General features: G+C 42.5%; 2 protein-coding genes across 2 annotated transcripts in view; both read right to left on the bottom strand.

The window, feature by feature from the left end:
• Nucleotides 1–5956, bottom strand: part of ACSS1 (acyl-CoA synthetase short chain family member 1) — a 38744-nt gene extending 32788 nt beyond the window's left edge. The window contains exon 1 of the mRNA XM_044428882.1: nucleotides 5411–5956. Within this exon, the coding sequence (XP_044284817.1) occupies nucleotides 5411–5732 (322 nt within the window). The 5' untranslated portion in view covers nucleotides 5733–5956. The remainder of the gene's footprint in view (nucleotides 1–5410) is intronic.
• A 13388-nt stretch (nucleotides 5957–19344) lies between these two features.
• VSX1 (visual system homeobox 1) overlaps nucleotides 19345–24281 on the bottom strand; it is a 14375-nt gene continuing 9438 nt past the window's right edge. The window contains 3 exon segments of the mRNA XM_044428974.1: nucleotides 19345–19372; nucleotides 19374–19614; nucleotides 23311–23491. Coding sequence (XP_044284909.1) covers nucleotides 19345–19372; nucleotides 19374–19614; nucleotides 23311–23491 — 450 coding nt within the window.

Genomic DNA, 24281 nt, shown 5'->3' with positions numbered 1-24281 from the left:
ATAACACCAAAATGATAATTCTCTAAAAAAACCAGAAACTGAGCAGTAAAAATGCTAATAAATATTGAAATTAAATGTAATCAAATACAACTGAAATTTTTAGAGAGCTATATTTAATTCAAATAAGGCTAATGTGAAATCTGCTGTTGCTTCTTTTCAAGAATGCTTGATAGTCATGGCTGCATTGTTGTTTCAGAAAGATGAAGCACTGCACTGACATCCATTCTGTTTCTCTGTTTGGTTTTTATCAGTGACAGGGCTGAAAAACTCTTTTCACACAAATATGTGGTAGAAAATACGAGTCACAATTTAATAGCTCCGTAACTTAGAGATGGATGTTCTTTTTCCAGTGATATTCAAAATTGCGATAACGATTGCATTTTATACTTGGACACCAGAGTGAAATCAGAGCTCTTTCCCACCTCCTGCTAGGATCAGCTCAGTTCCCCTGGTGAAGGCAGCAGCGTTGACCAAGCGGGAAGAGCAGGCCGGGCAAGAGTTGCTGCCCTTATATGATGCTCTGAGAATACCACTGCTGCTATCACTCCCGCCCCTGCTGTGTGAGTGGTCTTGTGCCACCTGAGCAGCAGGAATGCTTGGATGGCCAGGCTGTGCAAGACCAGAACCAGGCAGCTTGGGGCCAGGGGAACTGAGCTGATCTTAGCAGGAAAAGAGCCGGCATGGATCAGTTCCCCTGGCGATGGCAGCAGCACCGAGCAAGCAGGAAGAGCAGGCTGAGCTCGACTTGTTGCTCTTATATGACACCCCCCTGCAGCTCCTTCTCAGGCTTCTTTGTGCAGACCGGCACTGGTCCACAGACTGGCGGTTGAAAACCACTGGTTTAGAGAGACTACAGTTCTAAACTCAGCAAAGCCAAATTATGTGATCAGTATACAAGAAAAAAGTATATGCACAGGAGAGCCAGTATGGTCTAGTAGTGGTTAGGTACTAGGCTGGGACCTGAGAGATCCAGGTTCTAGTCCCAAATCAGCCATGAAGCTCATTTGGGTAACTTTGGATTAATCACTGCCTTTTAGCCAGGCCTAGCTCACATGATTGTTGTGAGGCTAAAATGGTGAGGAAGAGGGTCGTGTAAGCCACCTTGGGTTCCTTGCAAGAGGAAAAATGTGGAAAAGAAATGTAATAATAAACATTTAACTACTTTATTCCATGAGAAAAATGTAAGATCTGGCAAAGACCTGGATAGTTGAGACAGATGTATGCAAACAGTGCTGAAAGGCCAAGAAACTCAAGGCCATTTTGATATTGTACGCCCAACACACGCACACTCACATGCGCGCACACATGAAAAATATGAGGGATAGGAATGGGCTTAACCTTTGTGGTGCCCTGTGTTCTTACTGCCATGTCTTTTATGATACCAATGCTTCTGTTTTATTGTATTATAATATGCCCATGTAGTACACCAGCTTGGAATTTGATTTAGTGAAAGTCATAATATTTTATGTATTTATAAGTCCTGCCCCCTAAGGGTATGAGGGCCACTCTGAGTTTGCCAGAACTTGCCCTCCTGATTTCCAGCTTCTCTTCCCTTCCATAAAAGCAGCACACAACTAAGCTTCATACTGTGTGTATGCTTTAGACCACATAATACATTTTTCCATAAAGAGAAGACGATTTTGCAATCATAAAACTTAGGTTCTGAAAACAAATATTGCAACATTGAAGTTCTTCAGCCAATTCTTTTGCTGCTTCTGTTGTTTGTATATACACACACATACAAAAGAAATTCTGTTTTTTGCAAGGATATAGTTGGCTGCTGTTTACTATACAACATAATGAATGCAAGGAAAAACTATGCAATACTTAATTCATATATATATATATATATATATATATATATAATAGTGAGATACAGCCTTTGAGTCCAGAATCTTTTCCTTGAGAAGAAAAGCTAACAGTGCAATCCTATGCAAATTTTCTCAAAAGTAAGTTGCTCTGAGTTTAGTGGGTAACAGCACTTAGGATTGCAACCTACATTCTTCAGTAATCAATAACAACACTGGATTTCTTTATGTTTCAGCCCCATTCAATGTACCTTTAAACTCTCCCTAGGAACATGACAATGGTAGCTTAGCAGGGTTATTAAGGCTATAAATAATCAATGGACAATGGAAGGCCCAGGACCACAGTGTGTGCGTGCACACACAAATTTCCCTAAGTTAATATAAATATGTCCTGAGAACTTGTGTGTATGTCTTTAAAGAACCCTGTCTTCCAAGGCCACCTCTATTTGTAAAAAGAAATGCATGGGCAGAGAAGAAGAGGGCAAGTGATTTCAGAAAATAACTCAGGCAGAAAGATTCAAAGATGGGGGAACAAGAGGTAAAGCATACACGAGCAAAAAGCCAGCTAATCCAGGGGATCAGATGCCACAAAGACCATCGGGCCTCTTTACCTTTATTTCAGCAAGTGTCAATAGACAGCATAGCACTGGTGCAGACAGCCTTCCAAAGATTTGGGGCTCCAGTTCTATTAGGCTGCACTTCAATGCTGCTGCTGCTGCTGCTGCAATGCAATAACCACTAACTGGAAGTAATCCTCAGTAACATTAATAGGACTTATTCCTATGCAAATCTCCTCTGTAACTTTTTCATTCCAGAATATTTAACTTATAAATGGCTTCCATGGACGTAAATATTTTTGTACACTGGAATTCCTACTTTTACACATGACTCCTTTTCAGCTAAATTGCATCTTTTTTATATTTTTATGCATGATTCCCTTTTGCCAAAATTGCACCTTTTAAATATATTTTTCTACTCCACCTTTGACAAAGTGAACTCCAAGACAGCTGTATTTAAAGATATGAATATCTGTATAAGAACATACGTAAGGAAAAGTCATACAGATTACTTTTTATTTATTCTCTTTAGCTTTTAATTGGTTTGCAATTTGCTGTTGTCTATAAAAGATGTAACAGAGTAACTGAATCTTCTTCTAAGCAAGCCTGCCTACACCTGTGATACATGTGTAATGAACATGAAATAGTAACATTGTGCTATTTATAAACTTCGATATAATATGGTAGGCAATATTCAGGGGATCAGAGGCCACAGAGATGGAAGTTGGCAATATTCATTTTCAGCTATTCATTTGGGAGTTGTTAAGAATTACACTGAACATAAATCAATGATCAAACAAATGGTTCAATAATCAAACAAATGGTTTTTGATACAGTTACTTTATTCATAGCAAGCCATCTATGTACAACAATTTAGCACACCTGTTGTATAAAACATAAAATTATAAAAAGCTGCCAATGAAGAAAATTATGTGCCATTTCTGCAGAATGCCACCTATTATTTCAGTGTGGTTTTGTTCATCATAAGCTAATTACAGTTATGAAACCTGAGTGCTGTGGCATCACAAGTAATTGCAGAATATACAAATCCAGATCTAGAAAGTGTTAAAGCTCATCAGCTCTTTATCTTTAGTTTTATGAAGCTGTGTTCCACCTCTATTGATACCACAATTTTATTTGCTGTATATGAACTTGAAGGATTTTGACATAACCTTCTCCAAGTTTCTTATTGCAAGTGCATAGTGGGGCTGGGGCTTCATATTGGATGGCTAGTTGGCAATTTTTTCCAATTATTATTTGTCCAATGATAAATAGCCTTTACAATACAAAGAAGCACCAAATAATAAAGAGAATTTAATATCCCATGAGAACCCATCAGAAACCAACAATTTTACCACTGCACCACCCTGGATCATTTCCTGTGCATTTTTTAAAAAAGAAAAACAACAGTACTTTTACTGTACGGTCAATTTCATCCTTCCCTAGCCTTTCAGGCTAAGAAGCAGACTCTACTGTGTGTGTGTGTGGGGGGGGTGGACTTGGGCCATTCCATTCCTGCCTATTTCATCCTCCTCCTTTCTACTCCCACTCCTTTTCCCTTGTATGTTGGGTCTTTTTAGACTGCAACCTGCAGGCAGTAACTGTTTTACAGTCTATATGCAAGTCATTCCAGGAGACCTTGTGACTGCACACAAAATAAAAATCCATAAGCCAAAAATACAGTAGCATAACAACTGGGACTAAATAGAGAGGGCTGAACTAAGTTGCTGGAACCATCAGCATCAACTGTAACTTTCCATTTCTCAGATGTGACACAAAGTTGTATGTCCTACAGGAAGGGCACTTATGAGCTTCATCTTTCCCTGCAAAGAACAGGGCATTTGTTTTGTTTAATCAGATACTTAATGTTTATGCAAAGCAAACTTCCAACAACAGTTTTATTTACCAGGTATGTTGTAATGGTGGAAGATGCAGCTGTGTCATAAAACAACCTGTTTTTACCAATTGGATCACCAATTAAATTAAGCCTATCCGATATATGGCTTGCAAATGGGAAACAAAAGATCAGCTCCAACAAGAGAATATGGTCAAATCAAGATTAAAATGAGTTATTACAGCAGAGCAGACAGAAGAATCAAGAGTTTGCAAGCTGCATGTGGAAGAGTGAAGAAGAGGTACTCAAGGACCACATGGGGTGACCCATCATTAAACAACCATGTGGAAAACAGAACAGTAAATTAAAGGGCATTCCATGGGTAGAAAAGAGTTTATGCAAAGCATAGTGCACAATAGGAAAGAAAGCAAGTGAACTGTGAAAAGACTTATGCCATCCTTTCCCAAATTAGTATCCTCTGGATGTGTTGGCATACAGTTCTCAGCATCTCAACAACGACCCTGCTTGCTGTGGATGATGGGGGTTCCACTCCAACACATCCCTGAGGGCACACTGGGGAAGTCCGACCTGTGCTTCATTTTGCTCAGTACTGTCTATTCCGACAGCAAGCAGCTCTTCAAGGTCGCAGCTTAAGTCCTTCCTGGTTGCATGACCCTTTTAAATGGAAATGTATGCTTTGATTGAACCCAGGACCTTCAAGGAACACAAATGTTTTAAATAAATAAATAAGGTCTGACTGAACCCAGGACAAATCGGAAGAGCCCAGTTTGTGGTCTCTGGATCATAGCCCCATAATCTACTACTATTCTAAGCCTGAAGAAGCTGCTTTCCACACGGGGCTACGCCTGACATTCCATGGAAGCAAGCATGGACCTGATGAAATGATGAGGTCACCGAGCATGTTTAGAATGTCTTGTCCCCTACACACGCTCATTCTCTCCCTCCCCTTCACTAAGTAGCAGCCACATGGTCCCTGCACGGAGGCGGCAGGGCTTCCAGATCAGGCGGGTGCGACTTCCAGGCACTGAAGAGGACATCGATACCTTTCACTTTCGAAATCCGACAGCTAGTGAAGTCTTACTGTTAGCATTCACACAAACACGCGCGCTCTGCCTGCACGTGTGAACGGGAGAAGCAGGACTAGGACTCGTTGCCGCCCCCCTCCGCGGCCGCGGAAAGGCGCTCCTTACCCGCCACATTTAAGCGGCCGCCTAAAAACCAGCGGATGTGGCCTCGGGCGAAATCCCACTCGCAGTCCGTGTGGTGCGCGGCGTCCCACAGCAGCGCCTCCCGGGCCAGCCGCCCCCAGAAAGGGCCGGGCTCCCTGGCCGCCCGCTCGTACAGCTCCCGGTAGTCCCCCCTCAGGAAGGGGGCGCTGCTGCTCCAGCGGATGGAAGCGGCACCGCCCCAGGGGGCGCTCGGCCTGCTCGGGCGCCACAGCCGGCGGGGCTGCCCGCAGAGAGCGCTCAGGAGGTGCCTGCCGGCGGGGGCCGCTGCGGTGGCTGCTGCCATGGGGCAGCTGCCGAAGACTACGGGCGGTGAAGGAGAAGGTAGCGGTGGTGAGTGAGACACTGGCAGGCCCGCCTGGCTCCGCCTCTGCTCGAGCAGGGTCACGAAGACGACGTTTCCTGAAAACGGCCGGCCTGAGGGAGGCTCTGGGGCGGCTCCCCCAAGCTCCGCAGCTTCCTCTGCACCGCGCCTTTCCCGCCCTTTTCTCCTCCCCACTGTTGCAAGATCCTTTAATGTTCATTAAAGTGCCCACGAACAGCACAAGCCTGGCCGTGTTTACCCAGAAGGGACGTCCCGAGGCGTCCAATCTCCAGTCCTGAGGCGGGCCGCTCCGTGCAATTGCAGCTATGCGAGGAACTTCGATGGGCACCGACAGAAAGATCATTTCTAGGCTTAACTGCCATGCAAGGGCGGGATTTGGTAGGGGAAGGTGTAGGGCTTGCAGCGAATTATGTATTCATTTCTTTACGAGATGTATATGCCGCTGCATATTCCAGTATTATTAATACATTACCTTTATACCCCTCCTTTCCTCTTGCAAGGAACCCAGGGCAACTTATACTGTTCTCACCGTTTTACACTCACAACAACAACCCTGTGAGGTAGGTTCGGCTGAGAGTGGGTGGCTTGCCCAGTAACCCAGTGAGCTTCATGGTAAAGTGGAGACCAGAACCCAAATCTCCAGAGTCACAGTCCGGCACTTTTAGTCCCTCTCCAGAGAGTATGGACTATTGGGCAGTATAAAAATGAAAAAGAGTAATAAGTAGCCAATATAGTTAGAAGTTATTGATAGCTTTCTTCTACATGGATTTGGCTAACCTTTTTTTAAAAGCCACCCTTGTTGGTAATCACATCTTTGTTAGCAAACCCCATAGTTTAACTATTATGTGTGAAGAAGTAATTACCTGTTCTGAATTTCTCACCATTCAGCTTCATAGAATGACCTCAGCTTTTAGTATTATGAGAAAGGGAGGAAGACATACCACAATCCGCTTTCTCTGCACCTTGCATAATTTGATACATCTCTGTCATGCTCACCATTTTTTCTAAGCCAAAAAGTCCCAGATTTGCAACCAGTCCATAGGGGAGCTGCTCTGGCATCCAGTCATTTTAGTTCCCAGCCCCTGCATTGGTCAGTTTCTCCTTTGCAGTTGAGCAAATCCACTTTTCATGAAGAATGTCTAGGCTGTGTGTTACAGAATTCCAGGAATATTAAACATTTTAACTTGGAAGTTCTCTGTCTGGTTTTACAGATCAGGCTTACAGTTCATGGTAAAGCCATGAAGAGTGTTTTATGACTGATTTTGCAAGTAATTGTTCCCAAACATTGAGAATGGGATGGAGTACTTTTAACATTATTACTGTAAAGATTTCTAAATGCCTATGAAGATATTACTTTGGAGATTTGCTTTTCTCCTTACAGTTATGGCTCATCTAGAACTGTGGTTTCATTGCTAATCACTTAGGTATATATGCTTAACCTAGTAAAAGAGTCCGGATTTCTGTCCTGCTGAAAGCTAATTGTTTAAGGCAGAAAACCTGTTTGTTATAACTGTATACTGGTTGTTAGGAGTCGCACAAGAAATAGTTCTGTAATAAACTCAGCTGATAACAATTAGCTTTGCTTCTGAAGTGAAAAGTATGAGTTTACAGTTCTCTGCTTAATAGCGCAAATCTATTCATGTCTATTCAGCAGTGATAGCATGAGAAGGGTCTAAGACTCACTGGAAAAGATATGATTCTAGGGGAAGTTGAAGGCAGAAGAAGACATGCAGATAGGAGATTGACTGGTCCTATAAAGGAAGCCACATCCTTAAGTTTACAAGAGCTGAGCAGGGCTGTAAAGGACAGGGCATTCAGTCACAGACTCACCATAAGTCAGAGATGACAGCACATAACAGCAACAAATTTAGAAGTGAATCCCATTTAGTTCAATGGGTTTTACTGAATTTCACTAGGCACTTCAAAGATTTGGGGTTCATAGGATGCATTAAGAAATTAAGCTTAGAAAAAACTTTCCATTGGCATAAATACTTTTTTTTCTTTCTAATTTTCAATTGCCATAGATGATCTTGGGAAGTTGCAACATGTGGATTGGAGAGACCTTGTTCTTTGCCCTATAGTTGCAGTCTTGATTGCATGGCAATTAATCTAAGGAAATATGGTTCCATTGACACCAATAAATACTCAACCTTTGGGGAACAGACTATCCTTGAGATATCCTGGTCAGATCCTATTTAATGTTGTAAAGGTTAATACCATCACTTTCAGTTGGGCTCAGAATACTGAGAACTGATGCAAAATCAGGGTTATTAGTTTTAATAAAATTAGTTATTAAGTTATTTGCCCACCAACCCCTGGACAGCCATATTTTCCACTGATTAAAATTTCTGAATATTTTCAAAGGCATCCCAGTATAAAGTGCAAAGATTCTTATTTAAAGATTTAAGAAATGCCTTTCAGGATTTAGACCATGGCTTTGCTGGAAACTGAACAATGATTGGTACGCTGTGGTCTGTCTGTAGGTCTGTTACTTCTTCAGCATCTATTCTTGTAAAAAGTTTTGCTGTGGTTCTAGCATGAAAAATAATTGAACATTGCCCTCTTCTGTTCATCACATGGATGACATTTAGAAGTGCCGCTGACTACAGAATTTTTGCTACAAATTGAAAGGAAAGGAGCAGTGATGATTCACTGTAGTATGCATAAGCATACTCATGTCAACAGAAACAGGATGGTGACAGAGTTGGTAACAGGAATAAGTAAAATCATAGGTATACTGAAAGATAAATCAACAAGAGAGAGAAAATGAACCTCAATTGCTTGTATTTTAAACGTGATGCATACAATGAATCCAACATAGCACATGGAATGATGAGGCCTATTGAAGCAGAGCAGTTACAACATGAGTCTTCTTAGGCTAATCACTGTCAGATTTGTGCATCTCGATCCCACACTGTTTGCTCTGTCTTCCTGGCAAAACTGCTCCAGTACAGCAAGATTGGATAGGGACTCAGTGAACAGCAACTTTCAAATCTTGCCACATTTTCTCAAAGTCTGGGCTTTCATTGGGCCATTCTAAGACATTCAGGTTCTTTTAAACCATTCAAGCGTTAGTTTGGTTGTGTGCTTAGGGTCACTGTCTTGCAGGAAGGTAACTTCTGGCCCAGGCCCCTTGCAGAGTGAAACAAGTTTCTTCTAGAATTGCCCTAAGTTGCTGTCACAATGAGGGATCCCCATTAAAAGGAAGTTTTGGCAGTGCATTGAGGGATTTTTCATTGAGACATATTCAGTTATATGTCCCAGTCAGAAAAAAGAAAGCTGCTTCAAGGAAAGTTGGAAGGAATTGTCAGTGGCTGTCAAAACAGGAATCACAAAAGCTAGCTATCAAACTGGACTGTAGAATCTGGGGAAACAGGTAAAAGGACAAAAATCTATGATGACCCAAATCAAGGAGACAAGTTTGCCCTGCCATAAAGTGCCTTGCAATATCCAGAGGAAGGGGTGAACAACCTATAGTGGCTGAATTTGCACTTACCCCTTAACCAAGCCATCCCAATGCATATGGGCATCTACCTGGGAGAACTTTCCAGCTGGGTGTTGGAAAAGTATTTGCTGTGAACCTGTGGCAGGGCGGAAGGGAATGCTGGGGCCTGTTGGCAGTCCTGAAGAATGTCAGGGATACGATAGCAGAGGCACAGGTGGGCGTGCAGTGGGAGATGTGCTTCTCAGGACTCTTGCCCTGTTGGTGGCATCCTGCACACTGCCCATGCGGTCCTCACATGCTGGGCAGCGTTCCCAAGAGGAAACCAGAGTTTATGCCCATAAAAGACAGCATGCAAAAAGAAAAGGAGTGCAAAATAGCCCATTAAGCACTGCTGGCTGTAAGACAGGAAGCACTAGGCAGATCTAGACGTTGACAAGGGCAGGCATGAGTGCTGTCGTCTGCTGCTGCTGCTGCTGCTCTTTTCACAGAGCTTTAAGGAAGAAACATGGAAAGCATGTGGAAGCATGACAAACCATGTTGGAATGTGGAAGCCATAGATCAGACTAATGTTTCTCTGTGTGGTTCCATGGGGACCATTCTTACCATGCCTCACTTTGGTTGCTGGGTTCAGACATAATGACAAGCCATGCCACCAGTTACCACCATGGGTGGTTGTTATATCTGAACCAGCCAGTGAGTCAAATGGCCTTGCAAGCACAGCATGGACTGTTTGCACGACAAGCAACTCACTGTGGTTTATTGTAGGTTATTGTGAATTGTAAAAACCCTGTATTTCCAGCACCAGAGTATTTATTTTATTTTATTTATAAAAACATTTCTATGCCGCCCTTGCCGAAGCCTCGGGGCAGCTCACAGCATAAAATAAGGGTAAGACTGCCCAGACATTTTGGAGGACATGTATGTTTGTTGTATATTTGGTTTGGTGCTTTGTATAATTGGTTATTATTTGAAGTTTTCATTATATTCTTTCTATATTTATAAATTTTGTTCACATTTGTTTTGTTTGGAAGACAGTTAAGAAATATTTAAAAATAAATCACAAATACCCTGAAACTCTACTTTCTAGTTCGATTGGTTTCTTCATTGTTGCCTGCACTTAGTAGTAATAACCAGAAGGCAAGGTCAACTCTTTCATCCAATTCAGGGATATCTTAATAGAATTTGGTTATTTGTTTGTTTGATACCCTGCTTTTTTCTTACAAAAAACTCCAAGCATCTTACACCATTATCCTCCTCCTGCTCTCAGTCTTATCTGAACAACAACAACCCTGTGAAGTAGGTTGAGATGAGAGTCTGTGACTGGCCCAAAGTCACCCAATTGGTTCCATTGCTGATGGATCACCCGTTATCAAAAAACTTCCCACATTCTCTCCCATGTGCAATAACCCGTATCATCCACTGGGGGGCAACCCGTTAAAACATCATATTTGCTTAATCTTCCAACCTAAAACTCCCATCAAGCAGCAATATGGGATAAACCTAGCTAAAATGCCAGTTAAAAATTAATGTTGCTAAGCCTTTTGGTCATGGCGGAATACAGATGTTTCTGCAACACAAACAGAAAATGTGAATTTGAGTTCTGGAGTTGCTCCATATTAAAAAGGGGAAAGTCTCCTTATGAAAGCCAAAGAAATATATAATCCAGTCAATCTTGTAACTTTCCCTCCCCCAAATTAAAATCTAATCTCATTTTTTTCATATTTCATTTTTTTTAATGTCCTCTCCCACACTCCCATCTTATCATTAATTCAGTAAATACTTTTAAATCCTGGGATCTAGCTGACCATATGGCAAAGTGAAAAACATGTAAATATGACAGAAAATGTTGTTGTAACCCAGATAAATTAAAAAGAATGTGGAATTACTTACAGCATTATGCATGTTTCTATTTTAAACATTCCAGATGGGAAGGGAGGGTTGCTTCTAGGATAGCACTTGCAACATTTTTATTCATTCTTGCTGTTTGCTAGCACCATCTTAGTCATATCCACCAATAGTTCAACACAAGCAAACCATCACAATAATAAGCAGCAGATATAATTGTTAGGATAGAATTAATATGAAAGATTTTAGTTTCTAAATGGCAGTCTACTATATTTTCAAATATTTCAATGCAGCCTGAAATAGTCCCTCTGTAATTGAAATATAGTGATCATTGGTTGATTATTTTGGCTTAAATGGCAAAAATCAAGACTTTTACTTCCTATGTCCACTTTTCATACCATTCATCAAAGAATGGTATAACAAGGCAAAATATCCCTCTCCTTCCACACAACCTCACACAAACTGTCCCTCAGAGCTGGGACATGGCTCTGGGACCCAGAGTAGAAAGGTGTGTGCATGTAAGCTTTGCACAGAGCGGGGATGTAGCCTTCTAGCTGTTGTTGGGACTACAACTCCCATCATTCCTGCCCAGTACCCATGCTGTCTGGAACTGATTGTTGTTCTGTTATCCGCAGGTTTGCAACTTTCCCACTCCCAGCACAGAGAAATCAAAGGGAAGCAATGCAGAAAGAACCTGGAAAGACACATTTTGAATGGTGAACTGATTTTCAGCAGGGGTAGTCTTATGGTATCTAAAGGGGAGAAAAGGTAAAAAAAACCTCAAGATTGAGAAGTTGTGATTCCTTTAGTTATTTATTTGAACTACTTACCTACCACTTGATCTAAACTCTCTAAGCAGTTTATATCAGAAATATATTAAAATATAAAAACTAATGTAAAATGACAATAAATGCATTTGAAACTGCAAAAACCATTAGAGTAGTATAAGAGGGAAAGCCTGCATAAACAGGCACATCTTCAGGAATAATATAAAGTTGACAATTCTTTATTTGCATTTTAAAAAATAATGTTATTGTGTGCTTTGTTTGTGATTGCTGAGGACAGTTTGAACAGCAAAAGCATCCATGCCGTTTTTGTCTTGCAGGAGGTACAGTCATAGCTACAAGAGAAAGCACCAGCACTACATGGCCCAGATAAATTTGTTTGCAAATGCTGCCGAATGAGGATTAGGATTTAAATGTGCCAAACCTCGGCTCTTGTAAAGCCTAATTTCTGATTAAATAAGCTTCTACCAGTCATTTATCATAATCACTACAATTTCACTTTTTAGGAACTTGGTATTTGGTATCTCTCTCAAATAATTACTTATTCCACAATCTCTGTTCATTCCTCCCTATTCCTCCCAACCAATCCTTGTTATTTGGAGAGTATTTCAAAACATACATGGGGACCAGTCCAGAGCAGCTGTTGATCAGAGTGTTTTTAATACTATAATGTTCAGTATAATGTTTTCTAAAATGTTCCTGACCAATGCTTTTCTCAAAGCCTTTGAGAGCTTGCTTATGTATAAAATGGAGTCCTGCTCCAATAAGAGCACTGTTACATGTCTGCCCACATGCTGATCTCTCTTCAGAGTCTTTCCAGGGTGGAATTAACTAGATTTTGATAAAACCTTTAAATCATTTTCAAAAAAAATGGCTGGCAGAAAATATTGGAAATATTTCAGTAATTCTGTTAGAATATGGTTGTGGGCCAATTCTCTTTTCCAGAGAAGAGAAAGTACACAAGGTCTGTTCATGTATCCTCTGCCATAAAGCACTGACCCTTTTTGATATTATTTTTGTTGCAATTTTCTACATTTATAGAACTGCTTTTGTATAGTGGTGACAGGAAGAAGCAGTGGATAATGTTGGCAGGGTGACTGATCTCATAAATGCAACATGGTCTTTCAAGCTCACAACTACTGCTCCATTCATACTTCAGAAGTTTTTCCCAGAAGATAGACAGCTGAAATCCCAATGTGTTGGAAACTTACAGCATGCATCTGCAGATCCAAAAGCTGAATTGTAACTTATGGTTACTACAAGAATTTAACACCTAAGGCAAGGGCAAGGAACCCTGGGCTTCCCAGATGTTTTTTGCCTGCAAGTGCCATCAACCTTCACTACTGGCCATTTTACTTGGTCTTGCGGGAGTTCAGTTCAACAGCATGTGAGGAACCACATGTTCTCTACCACATACCCTAAGGAGTAAAAAGGCATATATCTATGTTTGATGTTCTTTAAAAATCATGTGTTTACCAATAAATGTTTATTAGAATCATTAAAATCCTACACCCTAAGATGTTGCTTAATACAGTGGTACCTTGGCTCACAAACGTAATCCGTTCCACGACTCTGGTCGCTACACAAATTGTCAAATTCCCCCATAGGGTTCAATGTAAATAAGGTCAATCTGTTCTGTAAATATATTTTTTTTTATCATAGGAAGATGGGCACAATCATGGGCTTGCTCAGGGGCAAGGCGGGCATGATTGTGGTTGCGCTCGTGCAGGGAAGACGGGCATGATCGCGGGCATCTCTGCCCCCCTCCCCCGCATGATCACAGCCATCTCTCCCCTCCACCCCGAGCACAACCGTGATTGACCCCGTGCAGGGAAGATGGGCACGATCGTCACCCAATGTGGAGTTTGCGACCTGAGTCAATTTTTTTCTGAAATTTCTGTTCACAACCCAATTTAGTCATGAAGTGAGGCGTTCATGAGCTGAGGTACCACTGTAGCAGAACCAGGCTTACCCTCCAACACACACACAGTCTCATGGTTCGGGCCTCCTTGGCGTTCCATTCTCCAAATTCCATAGCTCAGGACAAGACATGTGTTATGTGTTGCTATGTGTTGTTACCACCACTCCTGGCCTTTTCATTTTTTTCCTCCCATTGGCCACTTTTTGTTGCCATGGCAGTTTGTCAGCAAATTTCAGTAGCAAATTCTGCCTCTTGGCAATGGAAAAAGGTATCTTGAGATACTCACTTTAATGAATAAGGGTTCATGCTAAGCTGCGTTAACTCAGAGGATTAAGCGCATTCACTGTGGCATAGGAGGAGCAGTGGAAGCAGTCTTGCCTCTGCACATCTTCCACTCCACGTTTCAGCTGGACAAGCTGTTTTCAGTTGAGGAGGAGGAGGAAAGGTACCATCAGGATACCTTAAATATAGCTCAGTTTCCTTCCCCCCCCCCCCCCAACCCTGCAAAATGCCCCTTTTATCCCCTCTCTCAGGGAGGCAGCTGGTGTGGTTCCTTCCATGCTGGCTGGGAGAAGGATTGAAGCATGGAATCCCAATTATCTAGGGGAATTTAAGAAATAGATTCTCTGAATGCCTTTGTCTAGGGATTTCTCTCTAGTGGTTGTAGTGAATAATTCTTCTAAGCATGGTGATTGTGCTTTTAAAAAGTACATATCTGCTTTCTATGTCCCACTCAGCAACAGTTTGCTGAAGTGGTTGAGGGACATGCTATCTATCCAATCACCATCTCAGTAGGCTCTAGCCTTGTTGGACTCCTGGGCACCCCTGGCACTATGAGACCTGCTGAGGACATGATCACAGAATGCCCAGTCAGTGGATGGTTTCTTTAGCATCTTTCCCTCTTGTCTATTGATTGTAGACTGTGTCTTACTCAGTAAACATGTGTTTCTGGTCTGTTGGACCACACAAGTTCTCTTTGATTGGGGACTGCTTAATTCAGCAAATTGCTGGTGCAGCCAATACTTCTTTTAAATATAATATAAATGAAAGTAAATGCAGCTTATGATACTTTCTGGCAGTATTATGAATTACTGTAAACTTGCCGAGAGAGTTTCAGCTATTGGGCAGTATAGGAATGAAATAAATAATAAAATGTCCCCTAGTTCTTTTCTTCTGGTGAGGGTAAATTTTGAACTGGAACAATCTTTAATAGTCACTGATATTACCATAGTAAAAGGACCTTACTCATGAATACTTATTTGGCTATTTGGTCTGCTTCTGTTAAAGCCTATATATAATTGTTAGAAAGTTGTATGCAGATCATACAAAACCACATGTCTATATTAAAAAGTGAGGAAAAATAAAACAGTAAAAAAGGTCAGGTGACCACAGGCATGATGTTGGAGACCCTGACATGGGTGCCATTGGAGGTTCCTGCAGATATTGCATTAGGGAGCCTGGGTGTCACGGGAAGGATGTCCTTGACCCTCTGGCCTGCACAGGAAGCCCAGGGTGTCTTGCCGCCTGCCTCCACCCCACCACTGTCTCACGCCCCTTCCCTCCGTCCCACCACTGCCACTGCATACCCCTTCTGGCTGTGGGGCCAGAAGGGGTATGCCATGTCTCATGAGAGCTCAAGGCAGCCAGCCAGAGCCTCACAGCAGGAAAGGGGATGGGAAGGCGGGGGCAAGGGAAGGGAAACGGGGAAGGTCGCTGAGATGAGCCCCCAAAATTTTCTTTCACTGCATGATGAAAGAGCAGCTGGAAGAGCCCTCCAGAGCATCCACCTTGATAGCAGGAGGGGGAAGCAGCACACTTTGCTGCCTTCCCGCTCTGCCAGCTGACGCAGGCACCTCAGTTTGCCCCGTGATAAAGCCAGCCCTGGCCAGTGTTCAGTCTCTTCTGTAACCTCTTTGTCAATGGAATGTGAAGCAGGTGGCTTTCATAGAAGACTCCTGTGTCCTTTACTTGCTCCGTGCATCTGAGTGGCCAAGCCCCACCCAATGACGCTGTGCAGGCCCTGAAGAGCGCACCACCACCACCGATGATCTGCTTTGTTCCAGAGACATCTCCATGCCATACTCTGCCGAGTTGCTATAAGGTGCCTTTAGCCACATCTCCTGACTTTCCTCAGATACAGTGAAAACTGAGTAGCCAGGCCAGGCCACCCATTAGGCAGAGTGAAGCAGTAGCCTCAGAATGCCAATTCCAGATGCCTTGAAAGGCCAGAAAATGCTAATTATTTTGTTTTAATTGACAGGGAGGAGGAAGAAGTGAATATGGGATTTTCTGCCTGCAGTTCCAAAATAAAATAACTTGGCTAACTCTGGTACTGTGAACTTCGTTCTGGGAGGCGGGGGAATCAGCCAACCTGCCTTCCTTCTCACCAGGTGCCATCACTCCTCATTTTCCTTCCCATCGTTGCTACCTCTGACTATCTTCTGGCCAGAGAACCAGAAAGTAGCAGCATCTACACCTTCTTAACACCACCATTGTCTGGGCCAGAAAGAACAGCAGGTAAGCGAGCAGGTTGCAGTAGTGAAGGAGAGGAGTAACTCCAGTCATCCTCTGATGCAGTGTTGGCCTTTAGCAGGTGTCTAGCCATGCTTGTCCTTGATACAACCCTGCTTGCTTCTTTGTTTATCATTTTTCTCCGGTTAGTCATGCACCAGGTGAGTCTTTGCTTCACTGATCTTGACGCCAAGCTGAATGGTGCCTCAGGTGACGGCTTGTGCCTTCTAAGTGCCCAGGATTGTTTTTATACACTCCCAAATGCCACGAAGAAACACAGGACATTTATTTAGGAATGTATCATAATAAATAAGCAACAAAGCAGGTAGCAAAACATTCAGAAAATGCAAGTATCTAAAGTGCTTTAAGATATAAATATAAAAAGACAAAGGGGGAAAAACCCAAATGTTAACACTTTTACAGACATATAATAATTACAAAATATTTTCCTATGGCCTTTTACAAAATAGCAAAATTTTATTTCTGAGTTCTATGGCTTGATATTCTTTTGTACAAGTTTGAGTTCTATTATGCATAGCATGTGAAATAACATTAAAAATGTAGGGTTATTGCATATTTTTCCAAATACAAATCTGTAGTAATAGATACACTCATTCAGTTTCTTATACCAAAACATTACTCAAAAAATAGTCATCCTATCAAGTATGTGTTGGAGCTGTAGTGAAATCATTGAGGATAGAAAAATTTACAGGGGCTAAGGAGATAGTCCATAGTGTTTCTAGAAATGTGCTTCCCTGCAGTTGCTATACTATAGCATATTGTAAACATGGGTCCCCTGATACTGTATCTACTGAGCAAATAAAGGGGCTCTGTTTTCCATACACAACTCTGCAAACAAGGTTTCTACCCATTATCTAAGAGCCCAGAATTGCCCAGGTTTTGCAATTTCTTACACAAAAAAGGGGGGACAGTTGTGCTCACATCTAATTCTGTATGCATTCCACAGAGCTTTGAATGTGGGCAAAAGGATTCAGTTCATCATCTGGTGCTTACGCAAACCCTTATGAAGTTAATGGGAATATCAGAATAGTATCCAGTCACTTGCAGAGTTCGGTGCACTACACAGAGCATAAAAAGCCCTGCTGGATCAGACCAAAGGTCCATCTAGTCCAGCACTCCACACACACACACACGGGCAAACCAGCTGCTCACAGGATCCCTCAAGCAGGAGGGGTGCAAGAGCTCTGCCTGCCCCCTATAGCAGCCTTCCCCAACCCAGAGCCCCCAGATGTGTTGGACTACATCTCCAATCATCCCAGCAAGCATGGCCAAAGATACATCTGACAAGAGTATCTGAAGGTCACTAGACTGGAAAAGGTGGCATGAATTGGTAATTCAGGTTCTGAAGGGCACTTGCTCAGGCCAAACAAATTTTTGCCAGAAAATTCTTGTACAGTTTTACTTGTAAGCAACAGAAATGATCTCCATGGGCGTTCCAGCCATTTGCTGCTTAATTGTGCTAGGCAATGATACTTTTTTGAGGAGCAGGGGTGGGGAGCCTCAGGCCCAGGGGCTGAGCCCAGCCCTCCTGGGGTCCCCCTCTGGTCCTCCAGGGTTCCACAGACGGCCACACCCCTTGCCTCTGGTCATTGCCCAGCATTAGCTTGATGTCTTTCCCATGCTAAAGGTTGAAATGCCTCTCCTAAACTTTAGTTACAGGCAGTACAAGCTTTAAGTTCAAATATCCAAGTGAGTGTTGGCATTTTTGGCTCCAGTTCCCTTTGGCCCCACCCTCCACTAGAATGTGCCCCCCAAGAGCTTCCTCAAATTTGAATCAAGACTTCTGCTGAAAGAGGTTACCCACCCCTGCTAGAGGTTGATGCCCACTGAAGCAAGGGGCCCACTCTTCCTAAACCTAGTCGTTCACCCATTGATGAAACAGATTCTGATTCGGAAGAGGTGGGGAGCTAGACTCTGCAGCTGAGTTACAAGAGGAGGGGATTCAGCATGTAATGGAGGCAGGCAACAGCTTCAAACTCTGTGAGAAACCTCAATGAGCAAGCTGATATGGGTGGGAGGGGGGACCCAAATGAATCCAGTAATACAGTGTCAATTTAAGACGTTAGACCAGTTAAGAAATGTCAGATACCCCAAGACATTGGCCTGTAGGATCAACTCTTTCCAGTTTTGGGAAGTGGAGAGAGAGAGCTCACTTAGAATCAATGGCTAACTTTGTCGCTTCTGTTAAAGAGGACTGCCATGCACCTCTTTCATACTACAAAGCCAGCGCAGCTGATCACCTTTAACATAATAAAGACTTCAGGAAAGAAGCATTTGCCCTGCTCTGCTTGGAGGGAAGACATGGCACACTGAGTTGGGACTGTCTCACCCGCCCCCCACCAGCACCCATGACACTTTCCCAAATTACTGAAGTTATTCATGTCATATAAGCAGGATGTAATCTCAAAGACAAATTAAACATAAAACAAAGTAACCCAAGCTGGCCCCTATGAAAAATGTGAAAATCCCCACTGAAGCAATACTTTGAATAAGACCAACCAAACAAACACAGGATTGTGTACCTCTCCCGAAAGCTTGTTTGCAATTTTGTGCATTTGTGGTTAGCCCTAATCAAGGTATTATCTGATGATGGATTTTGGCACTCACAAACATGGTTTCTGGCTCAGTGTTAACTGCTCTGGAAACAGAACCCACTTCATTTTTATTGTCATTATTCCTTTGTTTAATTTGGTGGAAGTGCATACCATTTCTTTTTCCATCACAGAACGCAGGTTTCCTGATCATTTTCTAGAGTTGCTACTAAAAGGTGACTTAGTGAGACATCTTAAGAAGAAAACAATCAGCTTCACCTAAATTGCTATCTTGTGTTCATATAAACAACTTTCAAGTTGAAAAAATAAATTATATCTTGGACAGGCCCCGTCACAAAAGTTAGCATTTGCATGTAAAATCTTGCATTATTTAGTTGAAAAAATACTAATAAATATTAATAGAACATTAATTTTCATATTTTCCCAGAGCTCTGAAGAGGTTAGTGTTTGTCTATGTTGCCGTATTTCTGCCATCTCACCCGGTCCCCAGTACCTAGTGCTCACTGTCTTTCATTTTTGGCTATGCCTCCACTGAGACTCTGCCTCAAAGTGCTGTTTTTTTTCTCATGCTTTGCTGTACTGGAGAGATCCATCGCAATGTCTTCGCCATTGTCTATGGAGCTGAATTTGTCAGCGGAGGTTCTCTCCTGTTCCAGTGGCTTCATTTTTAAATCTTCATCAGGGAGTTCAGATTTCCAAGTACCATTCCCCTTTTCCTCACTTTCAGGTTTTCTTGAAATATCCATCGATTTTTTATGCATTCCTTTAAAACAAAGAAAAATCGCTGCAGACCAGATTGAAAGAGATAATGCATTGACTAATCCTAACAGTGACTGAGAAGTCGAGGACTTGACTGAAACACATTGTACTTTATCCTTGGGCCCTACCTGGTTCCCACCCACCACTGCCCTGGAAGATTTGCCTGAAACCCTGGACAGCCACTTTGATCCAGCCCTGACTATACCAGACTAGATAGACCAGTGGACTGAGTCAGTATAGGCAGATTCCTATGAGCTAACATGATTGGGAGAGTGCACCCATATTCTGCTTGGAGGTCCCCATAGGCTTCTGAAGAACCCATATGGAAGCAGAATGATAGACTAAACAGGACTTTGGTCTGAACCTAAATGTAAAGACTCTTAATGCTTAGTGAAAGGAGGACATGGGAAGATGTCGTGTTTCAGCAGGAATGTTTTTTAACAGCATATTTTTCATGTCATGTTACCCTTTTAAACTGAGCCTCCTGTTATATATGCAACCTTTTTCCTTTTTAACGTATTTCTGTTTTATTAATGTTTGCTGCTTTGAGTTTTTAAATAATTACAAATACTAAAATAAAGTTATAATGAAGTTATACTTATATCAAAGTTATATAAAAGATATATTAAAGTTATATAATACTATATGCAATTATTATAGTGAAGTTATATAAAGTTATAATTATATTATATTTATTAATAATATAATGAATACATTACTAAAATAAAGTTCTACTGAATTTCAAGCATTTGCCCTTAAGACATCTCCAGGAATGCTCGGTCATGCCTTTACATTTGCCCATTTTACCCAGTGCCAGAAGCATTCAGTTCTACACTTAGGCACTCAATTTAAGAAAGTATCACAATATCTTCTGCAAGGGCAAGAGGAGATACTTGGATATTCACATGCTTCAGTGTGATGATCGATCTGCTATTGGAAAAAACTACTAAAATGGAAAAACTACAAGAAGGCCCAAGCTTGCCAGTTCCCTCAAGGGGTCATCATGAAGTTGCATCATTTTCCTCTCAGTGGGGAACTGAAGGAGGGACAGTCAAGGCTTCGGGGCAGAAATGCAGGGAGCTCTCAGCAGAGTGTGCAGAAAGATCTTTTCGGGAAGAGGAGTGGCTTACGTAGTCTAAAGTAAGTGCAGAGGGAACCTTCTATAAGATAATGAAGCATGCAGTTCTATTGATTGTGCCTCCAAGTCCGTGGAGGTCCCTGAACCTGGAGGTGTCTGATCATCCGATGCGCAGAAGGCGTGACAGAGACGATCTTCACCTCCTCATCCTCCTGCCCTGCACATTTCACTAGAAGGGTTTTTCGGGGGTCAAAGGGAGGCTGGCTGAGGTTCAGGACAGCCATACCTGGGCCTCTCTGGACTCCTCCTCTTGCCCCCAAATGCCCCCTTTTCTTCTTTTCTGCACTGATTTTCTGACCTCAAGGAGCAGCGGGCCTGGCTCTTTCCATGCCAGCTGTGAGGGGGTAGGGAATGGCTCACTGCCTCCCCATTCCAAGGTTGGAGTGCTCTCTCCCACCTCACAAGAGGAAATCCCAAGTATCGCATGGCCCTTCAAATGACCTCTAAGGCCTGCAGGACTGCTCCCTTAGTCCAGTCTAAAATGACCTAACTACACATAGCTGTAAGCCAGTCTTCCCTAACCAGGTGCTTTCCAGATGTTTTGGGCTACAACTCCCAGGATTCCTGCCCTTTGCACATGCTGGACAGAACTGATGAGAGTTGAAGACCAAAACATCTGGTGAGCCCCAGGTTGGGGATGAGTGCTCCAAGCCAACAATCAGCTGTCATGCATTTTTGGTTTGAAGAGAAGTGGTGTGCTAGTGCATGGTGTTTCCATATACAAATGTCCCACAGACTTAATGGCAAAACCAGTTATTTGGATTTTGATCCACGTGTATGTTTATTATTCTGCAAAGGGATAACCAAATTTAGGCTGCAATCGTACATTTGCTCATCTGAGAGCAAGTCCCATTTAATTCACTGGGGTTTAACTTCTGAGTAAACATGTAGGTTTGCACTGCCAATTTTTTAGAGACACTATGAATGTTTAGTCTGAATTAACAAGTATGCTTGACTACCTTTTCAGTGTCACTATCGATTACATTCATTTTGCAAGTGTAAAAATTAGATTTGCTAAGAAAATGCTTTTTTTCCACTTATTGCTTGATATTCATCCTTTGTCTTTCATTCACTTAAAAGGAGTTTGATTTTTATGCCATTTAAGGCACACTCCTACAGAAACTTAATCAGAGCACAAACTGCCATTGCTGGGGCATGATGGGAGCTGTAGGCCCTTTTTTGTTTAAACCTGCACAGAGAACTGGTTTTTATAAAATGACTAATGTGAGACATACGGCACTTGGGTTTTTGGGACACACAGACATTCATGTTTGTATCGGGATGATGGACATTTGCTCCTCCGTTAAGAAGCAGGCCGTGCCAGTGTCCCTGCTTCTGCTTGTGCAGCATTGGATCAGGTGAAATGGATGAGCATCTCTGCTTTGCCAATGCACATGGTGCCAACCTGCCATGCCTGCTAAGGCCACGCACAACGCCATGCATGAGGGGCAGAGGACCTGCCCTGCTCCCATCTCCTAATACAGTGGAATCTCCGCTGGGGATTGCAAAAGCGGGACAGCTTGCTTTAGTCAAGCCGTGGGCCCGTCTCTCGCGTAGAAGGAGGGTTTGACACTTTCAGGGATTGACACTTTCTTAGGCAGAAGTTAATTTGTACTTAAATAAGGACAAATGCTTCTTTAAATAATTAAATCTGATTTTCTATTGAAAAGCCAGTTATCCACCATATTTTTATTTCTCAAAAGTGAGCAGTGGATGTCAAATATTTATTTATGCGCCACCCTGTAACCTGAGGGCTTTCTGGGTGGCTTACAATTATTATGCTGTGTTTTTAACAACTTTATAATATTTACTGTCATACTACCCACTATTATGATAGGTGGAATGTATGCAGAATGTAAGCTTATCTATTGCAAGGTTTGTATGTGTGTAGACAAGGCGTGCAGTATGGGGGTCAAATCTGACCTGTCTGGATCTCAATCTGGCCCCATAGAGGGCTGTGCCCCTTTCCCTTAGCATTACCTTCTTTCTCCCAATTGCCAATTGTTTGTTAGTTTCCGGGCTTTTGTGTGCATTTTCCTCCATTCTAAAAGAGGGGAGCTTCTTCTAATGCTTAGTTATTGGCAGTAAGAGCTTAAAGCTAAGTTATGTTGGCAGGCACAGGTCCGTGCACAACATGCAGTGGGTTCCTTGTCAGTGGAAAGTAATCAAGCCTTCCCTTGTCGAAGTTCCAGGGCAAATCGTGTCTTCAGTACAGCATTTTTATTGTAGCAGACATTGTTTTTAATGGTGTAATTTAAGCTGTGATGTCTAATATTATTTAATAATGTTATTTTAATATTATAGGCAAATTGCCTAGGGGCTCTGTTATATTAAGCAGTCTATAAATATTTTAATAAGTAAACAACAAAGCATGCACTTAGTAATCCCAGGAGGATGAGGACAAAACCTGCTCTGTACCCCAGTAATGCCAGTAATTCAATGAACCCTTCAGGGGAAGAAGAGAGAGTAGAGGGCATGGCTAAGCACACAGAAAGCAATTCCCTCTTCGTTAGCCAGGCATTAACACAACCTATCCGTGCACTGTGCTTTCTGTTCACTTACCAAGCAACCAAGGGGCACAGGAGCCCACAAGCCCACTTTTGGCAGAGTTGATGATGGATTCCGGTAGTGGGATCGAGTGCCTTACCATGGCACCGTAGAGGCCATATTCTGCCATTACGCTGCTGCGTCCCCAGCACTTCTCACGTTTCCGCCACTTGGCTCTTCGGTTTTGAAACCAAACCTTTGGGATATACAGACCAGAGTGCACAATTAATAACAGCTCGCATGTGTCCACATTTATGCAAGGAGTAGAGAGCATCTAACAGAGTACATTAGGTCAAGAAATCATAAGTGTGTTTCAAGCCAGGGGCAGGCAGAAGGGAGACTGGTATCTACTCATAGATCTCTTGGTGATTTGTACAAGATCAACAACTGATTTCCCAAGGAATTAACAACACCCAGTAACATTGCAAGACACAAAATGACTAAGCTGGCACTAACTGCATCTTTAAGTGTCAGTGCTGAGTATTATTTGGTTGCCTCTGCAAAATCTTTGTGTAGCTTAGGTACCCTGTTTTACAGTCTTGGTCTGCAGCAACTCAGATATACATTTGTACTTATATGTCCACGTTTTCCCGGATGTATGGCCCGTGAGGTGCAGAAAGTAATTACCTATCAATGGTTATTAGTCCCGGTAACTATATGCAGCTTCCCGTATCAGAAACATGCCTATGTGCACCAGTAGCATGGGAACGCAAGGGGAAGGGTGTTACAGCCCTCCTGCTCTACTTGTGGGCTTCCCACAGGCCGATGGCTGTGCACCAAATGCTGGATGAGATGTGCCGTTGGTTTGATCCAGTGCAGCTCTGTTTATGTTCCTTTCCTTTCATGTGGTCCCCACCAAAGATAGCACTTTATTAAACCAACAAACAGCTGATTGCCCAGCCTTTGCTCCATTATGCCAAGCCCTATCCCTTCCCTTCCCTTCCCTTCCCTTCCCTTCCCTTCCCTTCCCTTCCCTTCCCTTCCCT

Source organism: Varanus komodoensis, unplaced genomic scaffold (genome assembly GCF_004798865.1).
Source record: "Varanus komodoensis strain SLA01 unplaced genomic scaffold, ASM479886v1 scaffold2, whole genome shotgun sequence".
Classification (NCBI taxonomy): Eukaryota; Metazoa; Chordata; class Lepidosauria; order Squamata; family Varanidae; genus Varanus; species Varanus komodoensis.
This window is presented reverse-complemented; position numbering and strand designations above follow the sequence as displayed.